The following is a 12203-nucleotide window of genomic DNA, read 5'->3' as shown; positions in this document are numbered from 1 at the left end:
AGGGGGCGGAGCTTGGATGCTTTAGATACTGTCATCTCTGGTGAACCAGCGCCAGCTATAAGCTTAGCGCTGCTTTGCCTGTGATTGCTGGTCCCTGTAAGTGTGATCCTGATCTGTCCTCTCTCTGAGCCCTCAGTCTCTGTCTGTGTTCTGTCCCCTAGTCGTTCTGCCATGCCTCTGTCCTACCTACTTTCTTCCAACAATAGCCCTGGTTGTTCCCCCCCCTCTTCCACCTCCCCACTCAGTTGCTTCCTCTGGTACTGACCTTGGCCTTACCTCGACCTCACTCACCTCTGCTCGTTCCTCCGGTCTTCCTTCTCCCTGTACTGTGTTTGACCCGGCCTGCCCGACCATCCCTCGCTTCTGCTTTATGGCTGATGCTGCAAGACACTGCACCAGCACACACTGTGAGTTCCCCTCTTTGTTTATTCAGCTCTGTGTGATGTCTTTCCCTGCAGAACTCCAGCTCCCCCTAGTGGCAGCCTGACACTCATCACTTTAAATGAAGGTATTTGGGTAGAAAAATCTTTTTTTGCATTGGGTTTCATTAAAAGTTTTACAAACTTTATTGCATATAATACAAAATAAGTAGAGGGTCAGCGCTGAAACCCAATGTTTCAAATGGTTCTGCAGCTAATTTTTTAGCAAAAACCCTTTTATTGCCTGGAAGAAACTAAATCATACATGTAATATATAGAAAGAATCCTATATATAAATTTGCACTGAAACCACAACAAAATGAATTTGGAAAAAACTATGTAATATATTTTATTTTGTTCTCCACTCATGTAATAAAACCAGGGGGTTACACACAAACTCTAGCATAAATACCATAAATCAATGAAGCAGATGGAGCCTCGGCTGACCGCTCACCTGCTAAATGTTGCAAAAATACAAGTGCAGAAAAAAGAGGATGTCCAGCTCTTCAGGCAAAGAATCACGTCTTTATTTCATCATGCAGAGACAGAGAATGACATGACCAGCACTACGCGTTTCAGGTGAAAACACTCAGCCTTAATCATGATGCTGGAGAGACGGTGCTACAGAGTTTATATGCAAATGCTGATTAGTAGAACAGATGTTTAAATCACTTAAGCACTTTACATATTCGAAAATAAAGTTACCATGAAAGTTATTACATGTAAAATAAAAATACAAATACAATATAGGTATCAATAGTTTTCTGGACTAAGTTAGGAATGTATATAAATTCTGACATATCCATTGTGGTGCACAAATATACATGTGCAGATATGACATCTACAAGTAAGTGCACATAAAATATATGCAAATGCATGATTCTATATACATGAATGAATCTGCACATATATGAGGATGCACACAGGAATTTTTTATGTGCATAGCTACAATATTTTTTTTAAAAAATGTATTCATCTCCCCCTCATGTGCTATTGAAAAATCATGCTACCTTTAATTACAATTTTGAGTGCAAAAAGACTAGAGTTGCCTAAAATGACCCATTTTTGTGCAAGCGCTGCACTCCAATGAATTTTTACTAAATTTTTTTAGGGAAGATTTTTTTTTAAATTTTTTTTTTATTATATAGAATTTTTTTTCCCCGGTTTATTAACCCCTTCAGCCCCCGGGCACTTTCCGTTTTTGCGTTTTTGTTTTTTGCTCCCCTTCTTCTGAGAGGCGTAATATTTTTATTTTTCCATCAATCTTGCCATATGAGGGCTTGTTTTTTGCGGGACGAGTTGTACTTTTAAATGAAACCATAAGTTTTACCATATAGTGTACTGGAAAACGGCAAAAAAATTCCAAGTGCGGAAAAATTGCAAAAAAAGTGTGATCGTACAATAGTTTTTGGGATATTTTATTCACTGTGTTCACTATATGGTAAAACTGAGGTATCTATGTGATGCCTCAGGTCGGTGCGAGTTTGTAGACACCAAACATGTATAGGTTTACTTGTATCTAAGGGGTTAAAAAAAATTTACAAGTTTGTCCAATAAAAGTGGCGCACGTTTTGCGCCATTTTCCGAAACACGTAGCGTTCTTATTTTTAAGGATCTATGGCTCAGTGATGGCTTATTTTTTGCGTCTCGAGCTGACGTTTATAATGGTACCATTTTTGCGCAGATGCTACGTTTTGATCGCCTGTTATTGCATTTTGCGTAAAACTTGCGGCGACCAAAAAACGTAATTTTGGCGTTTGGAATTTTTTTGCGACTACGCCGTTTACCAATCAGATTCATTGATTTTATATTTTGATAGATCGGGCATTTCTGAACGCGGCGATACCAAATATGTGTATATTTATTTATTTTTTAACCCTTTAATTTTCAATGGGGGGAAAGGGGGGTGATTTGAACTTTTAGGTTTTTTGTTTTTTTTTTTATTTTTTAAAACTTTTTTTTTTACTTTTTTTTTTATTTTACTAGTCCCCCTAGGGGGCTATAGCGATCAGCAATCCGATTGCTGATCGCTATCTGCTGATCACAGCTATACCTCTGTAATCAGCAGATTCAGTCACTTTGGTTTTCCCTCTGCTCTTGGCCGAGCGAAAATGAAAGTGAAACATCGTAGCAGCAGGCGTCATCACATGACCCTGTGCTATGATGGCAACCACCGATAGTCACGTGATAACACACGTGACTTCCGGTGGGGGCGGCGGTGAGTAACAAACATGGCCGCGCGCATTTAAATCTTGCTGCCAGACTTTGGCAGCAAGATTTAAGGGGTTAATGGCCGCGGGTGGAAGCGATTCCACCCGCGGCTAGCAGGCACACATGTCAGCTGTTGAAAACTGCTGATATGTGTGCCGATCCACGCCGCCTGCCCGCGGCAGGGGGCGGGGCTTAACGGGACACGATCCTGGACGGATAGATCCGTCCAGGGTCGTGAAGGGGTTAATTTAGACTGTACCCAAATAAATGAGATGAAAATATATATTGTGCTCAAGCAGAGGCCACCAAATCGTATTGTGAGTTATAATTATCTGTCAGATAGTACTGACAGAATAACCAAACTCTAAAAGTGCCACAACTGGATTTTGCAATGCATTCATTTCTGATTACGGCATTTGGGATTAAATTTCAACAATTTCAAGGGGAACTAAAATGCACCCTGCGGCTAACATGCATTCCAACCAAATGAAAGAATCCATGCGCCGCAGACAAGGCAAAGAAAATCGCATTGTGGCTGAGCAGACATAACACAGAAACCACACAAGCCGCACATAGTGTGAATTAGGATCACATTGGTTAGGGGTGAATTTTTTATATTGTGAGTAGAGTCGAGCGCAGTTCTAGGTTCGAGGTTCTCCAGTTCGCGGTTCGAGTGATTTTGGGGGCTGTTCTAGATTGAACTAGAACTCGAGCTTTTTGCTAAAAGCTCGATAGTTCTAGATACGTTCGAGAATGGTTCTAGCAGCAAAAAGCAGGGCTTTTTACAGCTACAGTTAGCAGGAGCCATCGCTGGCAGCCTGCCACAAGCTGGTAACCAAGATAAACATCGGGTATCCAAGCAAAGAGCTTTGGTTAGTAACCCGATGTTTATCCTAGTTACGTGCAGGAAGCACACACTTCCCCGCTCAGCTCGCTCCACCCCCTCCTGCCCGCCGCATGTACACATACATACATACACACACACACAAACACACACACACACACACTCTGCACACATGGTCCCGCTCGGCTTACCTGCGGTGATGAAGTCCCGACCTCAGCGCTGTCACTGTCCTCCATGGCCGCCGCTTGTCACATCACCTCTCGCTTCCGACCCGAGACTGACTAGCGGTGACGTCACGGGCCTCTCGCGATATTTGGCTGTGAAGGCGGCGGTCATTGAACTCAGTGACAGGTGCTGTCGGCAGTGCAGGAGATCAGCGCAGGTAATGTACCTCGCTGACAGCAGCACTTGTCATCCCCTGCAGTGACCTGGGCTGACCCATTGATGTTAGCTCAGGTCACTGCACTGCTCTCCCAGCCAATGGGGAACATTCTGCTCTTCATTGACTGGGACAGTGTGGATCGTCATGGCAACCCCTTGGATTACACCAGACCTGGATTTGTTTTTCTTTGTAATAAATTGGTTAAAGAGGGAATGTATTGGGGAGTGTTTTTTCAAATAAAAATGTGTTTGTCGTGTATTTTTTTTTTATTACTGACTGGGTTGGTGATGTCGGGTATCTGATAGACGCCTGACCTCACCAACCCCAGGGCTTGATGCCAGGTGACATTACACATCTGGTATTAACCCCAAATATTACCCCGTTTGCCACCGCACCAGGGCGCAGGATGAGCTGGGGCGAAGCACCAGGATTGGCGCATCTAATGGATGTCCAATCAATCAATAACCATGGACCTCCCTAGTCTGAGAATATCAGACACCAGCTGTCTGCTTTACCTTGGCTGGTGATCCAATTTTGGGGGGACCCCTACGTGTTTTTTTTTTAAATTATTTATTTAATTTAAAATAACAGCGTGGGGTGCCCTCAGTTTTGGATTACCAGCCAAGGTGAGGTTGCCAGCTGTGGTCTGCTTTACCCTAGCTGGCTAGAAAACTAGGGGGAACCCTACGTCATTTTTTTTTTTCATTTTTTTGGCTAAATACAAAGCTAAGCACCCCTTAGTGCCACATGAAAGGCACCAAAGGGTGCAAAATTACAAAATGCAGGAGAGTGGGACATTATGTGTCTTTCTGCCATTATAATGACAGAAAAGACTGATATGAAGTGCACAAGCACAAAAAAATCACCAGAGCGCTCTACGCTGTGAAAAGCAGTAGAAAATGGCACTGGAGTGAACATGTGACCGCCTCATGTAGGATGAAGCTATGGATCCTAGGTAAATTTATGCATTTACCCTCCTTCAGTTTCTTTGCAGTACACAAAAAAAAACGGAAGGCACACGGATGACAAACAGATGACATACGGACCGTCTACGGAACGGAAACTGATGCCACACAGATGCACCCGTGAAAAAAAACGGACTTTTTTGCAGACCGCAAAAATGGATCGGTCGTGTTAATGTAGCCTTATTCTGATCTGCCGTTTATAAACAGCAGGCAGAAATAAGTGAATAACGCCCCCCAGCATCAGAAAATCTCCGGGGTTTCAGGGCTAGCCGAGACCCTGGAGATCATGATTCAGGACGGTTTTTCCGGTCCCCGCTCACGTGATCACTGGTATACACCGTACACCGATGATCACGTTACAGTAAATGACAGCGCCGGTAAAAAAATATTTATCTCCCATCTGGCATGAACAAACACTTCTCCACTTCTTCTCCACTTCTTCTCCACTTCTCCACTTCTTCTCCACTTTTTTTCCATTTTTTTTCCATTTTTTCTCCACTTTTTCTCCACTTTTTCTCCACTTTTTCTCCACTTTTTCTCCACTTTTTCTCCACTTTTTCTCCACTTTTTCTCCACATTTTCTCCACATTTTCTCCACTTTTTCTCCACTTTTTCTCCACTTTTTTCTCCACTTTTTCTCCACTTTTTCTCCACTTTTTCTCCACTTTTTCTCCATTTTTTCTCCACTTTTTCTCCACTTTTTCTCCACTTTTTCTCCACATTTTCTCCACTTTTTCTCCACTTTTTTCTCCACTTTTTCTCCACTTTTTCTACATTTTTTCTCCACTTTTTCTCCACTTTTTCTCCACTTTTTCTTCACTTTTTCTACATTTTTTTCTCCACTTTTTCTACATTTTTTCTCCACTTTTTCTCCAGTTTTTCTCCACTTGTTCTCTACTTTTTTCTCCACTTTTTCTCCGTTCTTTTTCTATGGTCGGTCTACCCATTAGCTCTGCCATGCATAGTGTAGCTCTACACCTACTGCACATGTTACTTTATGATTGACATCTCTTTCGTACCAGAGCTGTCTAAGCCTACTCTGACCCCATATTTGTCATTACTATATTGTCCTTGTACTGTATTATGACATTTGTATCATGTGTTTCATTTCTTGCTGTGTTGCAATTTTTTTGCTGCATCCCAATTGTACCTCTACATTGTTCGAGTTTATGTTATTGTTCTCTCACTCTTATGTGATACTGATTATTGGCATTTTTCATGACTACATGCAGATAAGTCCAATCTGACGAAGGCTCAGGCCGAAACGTCATTTGTAACTTGTTTTGGACAAAAACATATATGCTTATGAAAAATTTTTTTTTCCTAATAAGGACCAATAAAGAGTGATTTTGCATTACTATCCGTTGTGACTTACTGACTTAGTCTGGGAGATTTAGAGTGCCGAGGTTACTCACTAATTTTATCTATTATTACCTCTGAGCACCTATATACCAGTGAGCAGAGCTTCCTCTACAGTAGTTCTCCTGATTAGGCATGCCCTTACCTCATGAGCAGGGCATTGCAGCTTTGGTAGCAACCATTATGACATGGACTCTGCTGCTGTGGACCCGGGGAGAGTGAGTGCAGATTCATTGCACCCACACTCCTCACATGAAGGGTCCGCACTCCTAGAATATGGGGGATACGTTCCCTGAGTGTCTCCCCCCATATTCATAGACCATAGACGGTCCAGAGTCGTCGTGGGACCCCTTTATTTTTTTTCCTACAATAAATTGGTGAAAGAGGAAATGTTTTGGGACTGTTTTTTCAAATAAATTTCTTTTGTCGATTTTTTTTTTTTTTTTGTTTTTACTGACAGTTTATGATGTTGGGTATCTAATAGACGCCATGACATCACAAACTGCTGGGCTTGATCTCAGGTGACTTTACAGCTAGTATCAACCCGATTTATTACCCTGTTTGCCACTGCACCAGGGCACGGGATGAGCTGGGGTGAAGCTCCAGGATTGGCGCATCTAGTGGATGCGCCACGTCTGGGGTGCCTGCGGCCTGCTATTTTTAGGCTGTGAAGGCCCAATAACTATGGACCTTCCCACCCTGAGAATACCAGACCACAGCTGTCCGCTTTACCTTAGCTGGTGTTCCAATTTGGGGGGGAACCCTACTTTTTTTGTGTAATTATTAATATTTATAGAATAATTATAAAAAAAGAGCCTGGGGGGACCTCCACATTGGATCCCCAACCACAGTAAAGCTGCCAGCTGTGGTTTTGAGGCTACAGCCGTCTGCTTTACCCCAGCTGGCTATCAAAAATGGGGGGACCCAACGTCATTTTTTTTTTTAAGTATTTTTTAAATAGAAAAAATTAATGGGCTTCCCTGTATTTTGATTGCCAACCAAGGTAACGGCAGGCAGATGGGGGTGGCAACCCATAGCTGTCTGCTTTATCTGCGATGAGAATCAAAAATACCGCGGAGCGCTACGTCATTTTTTTTAAAGATTTATTTTTACAGCACTGTGATGTCCAGCAATCAAAATACAGGGAAGCCCATTTTGTTTTTAGTTATTTAAATAAATTAAAAAAAATATATATGGGCTCCCGCTGCATTTTTTGTATTGCTAGCTAAGGGTAATCCAAGCAGATACTGGCTGCTAACCCCCACTGTTTGGTGTTACCTTCACTGGCAATGGAAAATCCAGGGAAGCATTTTTTATTTTTTTTGCCAAAAAACTACAAAAAAAGGACGTGAGCTTCGCCATATTTTTGTATGCTAGCCAGGTATAGCAGGCAGGTGCTGGAAGAGTTGGTTACAGCACCAGAAGATGGCGCTTCTATGAAAATGCCATTTTCTGAGGCGGCTGCAGACTGCAATTTTCAGCAGTGGGGCCCAGAAAGCTCAGGCCAACCTGTGCTGCGGATTCCAATCTCCAGCTGCCTAGTTGTACCTGGCTGGACACAAAAATGGGGCGAAGCCTACGTCATTTGTTTTCTAATTATTTCATGAAATTTATGAAATAATAAAAAAAGGGCTTCCCTTTATTTTTGGTTCCCAGCTGGGTACAAATAGGCAACTGGGGGTTGGGGCAGCCGTACCTGCCTGCTGTACCTGGCTAGCATACAAAAATATGGCGAAGCCCACATAATTTTTTCAGGGGGCAAAAAACTTCTGCATACAGTCCTGGATGGAGTATGCTGAGCCTTGTAGTTCTGAAGCTGCTGTCTGTCTGTATGGAGAAGAGCAGACAGCAGCTGCAGAACTACAAGGCTCAGCATACTCCATCCAGGACTGTATGCAGAAGTTTTTTGCCCACCAAAAAAATGACGTGGGCTTCGCCATATTTTTCTATGCTAGCCAGGTACAGCAGGCAGCCACGGGCTGCCTCCAACCCCCAGTTGCCTATTTGTACCCGGCTGGGAACCAAAAATATAGGGAAGCCCGTTTTTTTTTAATTATTTCACTTATTTCATGAAATAATTAAAAAACAAATGACGTGGGCTTCGCCGCATTTTTGTGTCCAGCCAGGTACAACTAGGCAGCTGGGGATTGGAATCCGCAGCACAGGTTAGCCCGAGGTTTCTGGGCGCCTCTGCTGCGAATTTCAGTCCGCAGCCATCCCAGAAAATGGCACTCTCATAGAAGTGCCATCATCTGGCGCTGTATCCAACTCTTCCAACAGCCCTGGAGCCGGGTGGCTTGTTGGGTAATCATGAGTTAATACTGGCTTTGTTTTACTAGCCAGTATTAAGCCAGAGATTCTTAATGTCAGGCATGTTTGACCCGGCCATTAAGAATCTCCAATAAAGGGTTAAAAAAAAGACACCACACAGAGAAAAAATACTTTAATAGAAATAAATACACAGACACATTAGAGACTCCATCTTTATTACCCCTGTCAGCCCAATAAATCCCCAATAAACCAGCGCTGATAAGAGGTTTTTAATAGAGGCTTAAATTATAAGCAGCAATTTCAGCGCTCCAAGTGCCTTTAAATGAATTTGAAGAAACTGCACTTCAGGATTGTAGTGAGGATTGTAGTGAGCATGAGGTGCCCCAGCCCATCACTTGATGGGCTGGGGCACCTCATCCTCACTACAATCCTCACTACAATCGGGAAGCAGCGTGCAGCCTTCACTCCGTGAGTGATCAGTGCTGCTAGCGGTAACAGCGGTAAGGCTGACAGACGCGTTACCATAGCAACGGTGGTCCCGGAGCCGCGGTTAGCGGTGACGTCACCGCTAACTGCGTTGCTATGGCAACGGTGATCTCCGTTAATGACCGGCTGTGTCAGCCGGTCCCTAACGGAACGGGGAGTCGACCGTGTGCTAGAGCATATCGCCGGTACACGGCAATACACAAATGTGCACCGTGTACCGGAGAGATGCACTCGCAGGTCCTACATGACGCGTCATAGTCATGTGACCAGTCTGTAGCCAATGAGATAATAGCCACGTGACTGGTCACATGGCTATTTTGACATCACGATAGGTCCTGCTTCTCTGCTGGCAGTGCCGGTCACCGGGAGGATTCAGCGATCATCGGATGGAATTGCGGCAGGAGACAGAGTGCAGGAGGGATCGCGGGGACCGGTAAGTGTTATGGCAATGTTTATTTACTGTATGTGTACATTTAGAATGCATTTTTATGTGTTTGTGATTGCCTCCCATTATAGCCTATTGGTTCGAGTTCGGTTCGTCGAACGTTCGACGAACCGAACTCGAACGAGACCTCCGTTTGGCGAGCCGACCTCGAGCCGAACCGGGACCGGTTCGCTCATCTCTAATTGTGAGTGACTAAATTACCTATAAATATTTTCAGACCTGATGCTCATGCATCTGGTCAGTGTTAATGAATATATAATTACCAATATATTTATAAGATGCAGAGATTTTTTCGCCACAGTATAGCACTAAAACAGACCTTCGCTGTTTTTTTTATTTATTAGAAAATCATGAGGTCTCTGCAAAGATTCAAGCCATGAGGAAAGGTAGTTCCCAGCTTGAATATCCGCCAGGCCTCTCTTTTACGCAAAAGTTTTTCCATGTTGCCCCCTCAATGCGACCTGTGTACCCTCTCTATGCCATATACCCACAGAGTGTCAATTGTACCCTGATGTTTATTAATAAAATGTTTTGATAACTGAGAGGTGCCTTTGGAGTTTTTTTTATGTGTTGTATCATATAAGTGTTCTTTGATGCGTGTGTGAAGTTCCCGTTTAGTGCTTCCAATATATTTTAATTTGCAGGTTGTACATTCTGCCAAATAAATTATATATGTACTTCTGCAATTAATGAAGGCTTTTATTGCATAGCTACTGCTAGCGTTGCTGTTATCAAAAGAGGTAGTTTTTCTAGGAGTTAGTGGACATAATTTACACTGTTTTCTCGCACATTGCTAAGAACCCTTCAAAGACAACCAATTGGTGCCTGAGAGATTCGATTTTTTATTATTAATGTCACTCGGGGATAATTTATCACCCAGTGACTTTGCTCTTTTGGCAACTACTCTGCAATTATTATTAAGAATTTTTTTCAAAGTTGTATCTGTTTTTAATATGCTTAGGTTGCGGAAGAAAATTTTTCGTATATCCGCAAACTGATTGCTATATTGTAATGCTAAAGTAATAGCTGAGTTGGCAGTTGATTGATTTTTAGGCAAAATCTGAGTGACAGTTTTTAATGAGGTATTTTTTGATTTTACAATTTTTTGAGCTCTGCTGAGCATCCAGTTTTTATAACCTCTTTTTTTGAGTCTTAAATTAATGGTATCTATTTCAGTTTGTAGGATTGTTTGAGAGTTGCAATTTCTATATGCTCGTTGCATTTCCCCTACTGGTATGGCCTTAATAGTGTGTGAAGGATGATGACTTGCTGCGTGCAAGATCGTATTTCCTGATACTTTTTTTCTGTGAGTGCATGTTTCAATTCGCCCAGCATTAGAGCCCGTCAATCGCAAATCCAGAAAATTCACAGTGCACTGATGAAAGTCCACCTTAAATTTTAGGTTGAAAGGATTGTTGTTTATGTAAGCAATGAGGTCCGACACGAGGGATCCACCGCCCGCCCACACCAAGAGGACGTCATCGATGAATCTCCCGTACCAGACCACATGCTCCACAAAAGGATTGTTGTCACTATAGATATATGTTTCTTCCCACCAACTCATAACCAGATTTGCGACTGACGGGGAATATTTGGCGCCCATAGACATCCCAGTTTTCTGGATGAAAAACTGGGAGTCAAACAAAAAATAATTGTTTGCCATGAGAAACCTGATGGCTTCTAATATGAAAAAATTTTTTTCATTATCAAAGTTTGAGTATTTTGTTAAATGATTTTGGACTGCCATTATCGCCACCTGCTGAGGTATTGAAGTGTATAGGGAAATGACATCTGCTGTTATCCAGCCATAAGTATTTTGACACTTGATGTTATTGACTTCATTTAAAACGTCAATTCCAGGACGGAATCGGGATTGAGCTTTTATACGGTTTGCTGATTCATACAAATTGGAAAAATACAAGTACTTGTATACAATTTGGAAATGCGACAAAAAACAAAAAAAGAAAAAGAAAAAAATAAATAAAAAATAATATAAATTTGAATAAAAACCTCAGGGAAGGTTTTCTAGTAGTTGACACAGTACACAAAGCAACCCTCCGTTTTAAGGATAGATGACTTCTGTACTGCAGTACCAAAAAGTCCCCAAATAGTGCTTTAATTCATGCACTCCACAAAAGCTGCAATTGCCTTTACAGGATTACTAATATCAGCACATCTAGCATATTACCGCTCAATATTTGCAAGAATGTAGCAGTTTTAACAGATAGTTGCAATCTCTGTGCTACAAGTTTCTCAGTTCCTGGATACAAAGTCTCTAGCAGAATATAACAGGCTGTCTGCGCTCTGGATTTTTTTTCTCCATGTATCGGAGTAGGAGATTTAAACAGGAACACAGCAGGTTTTCCCTTATACAGGCTCCTGAATTCCTGGAGAGAAGATATCGCCTGAGCGCTTTTTAGAAATACCTGAACACAGGATTTTCAATGGAGATAAAACAAATACTCCCCTGTGTAGGCTCCTGATTTCCTGATAAGAAGATACCGCCAGGGCTCCTGAATTGCAGCAGAGCTCCTAGGTACAGGATCCTTCCAAATTCCAGAGGATTAGCTAGGGCCTTAACCCTTTTCAGCAGATTGAAGATCCAGACGCTTGAATAGACACACGACCCGGCTGTTCCGCCGTAAAAAAGAATATAGGTGGACTGAGCTTGATCCGACACGTGTTTCGGGGCGTTACCGGTCCCCTTCCTCAAGGATAGCTCAACCACCAGCTGAGACCCTATTTTATACTACAGCTCATTGCAATAACATAACAAACTACAGAAATTTAGGATAAAATAGTATGAAGGCATACGTTTTAC

At 42.4% G+C, this 12203-nt stretch overlaps 1 protein-coding gene across 2 annotated transcripts in view; it reads right to left on the bottom strand.

Moving 5' to 3' along the window:
* The window catches only part of LOC142296996 (cytochrome P450 2K1-like), an 86711-nt gene that overhangs the window by 55934 nt on the left and 18574 nt on the right, over positions 1–12203 (bottom strand). The window contains exon 4 of one of the 2 annotated variants that reach the window (XM_075341195.1): positions 292–390. The exons of the other annotated variant lie outside the window; for it this stretch is intronic. Within the exon in view, the coding sequence (XP_075197310.1) occupies positions 292–390 (99 nt within the window). The remainder of the gene's footprint in view (positions 1–291; positions 391–12203) is intronic. 2 annotated transcript variants of the gene reach the window in all.

The sequence above is a fragment of the Anomaloglossus baeobatrachus genome, chromosome 3, assembly GCF_048569485.1.
Source record: "Anomaloglossus baeobatrachus isolate aAnoBae1 chromosome 3, aAnoBae1.hap1, whole genome shotgun sequence".
In the NCBI taxonomy this organism is placed as follows: domain Eukaryota; kingdom Metazoa; phylum Chordata; class Amphibia; order Anura; family Aromobatidae; genus Anomaloglossus; species Anomaloglossus baeobatrachus.
This window is presented reverse-complemented; position numbering and strand designations above follow the sequence as displayed.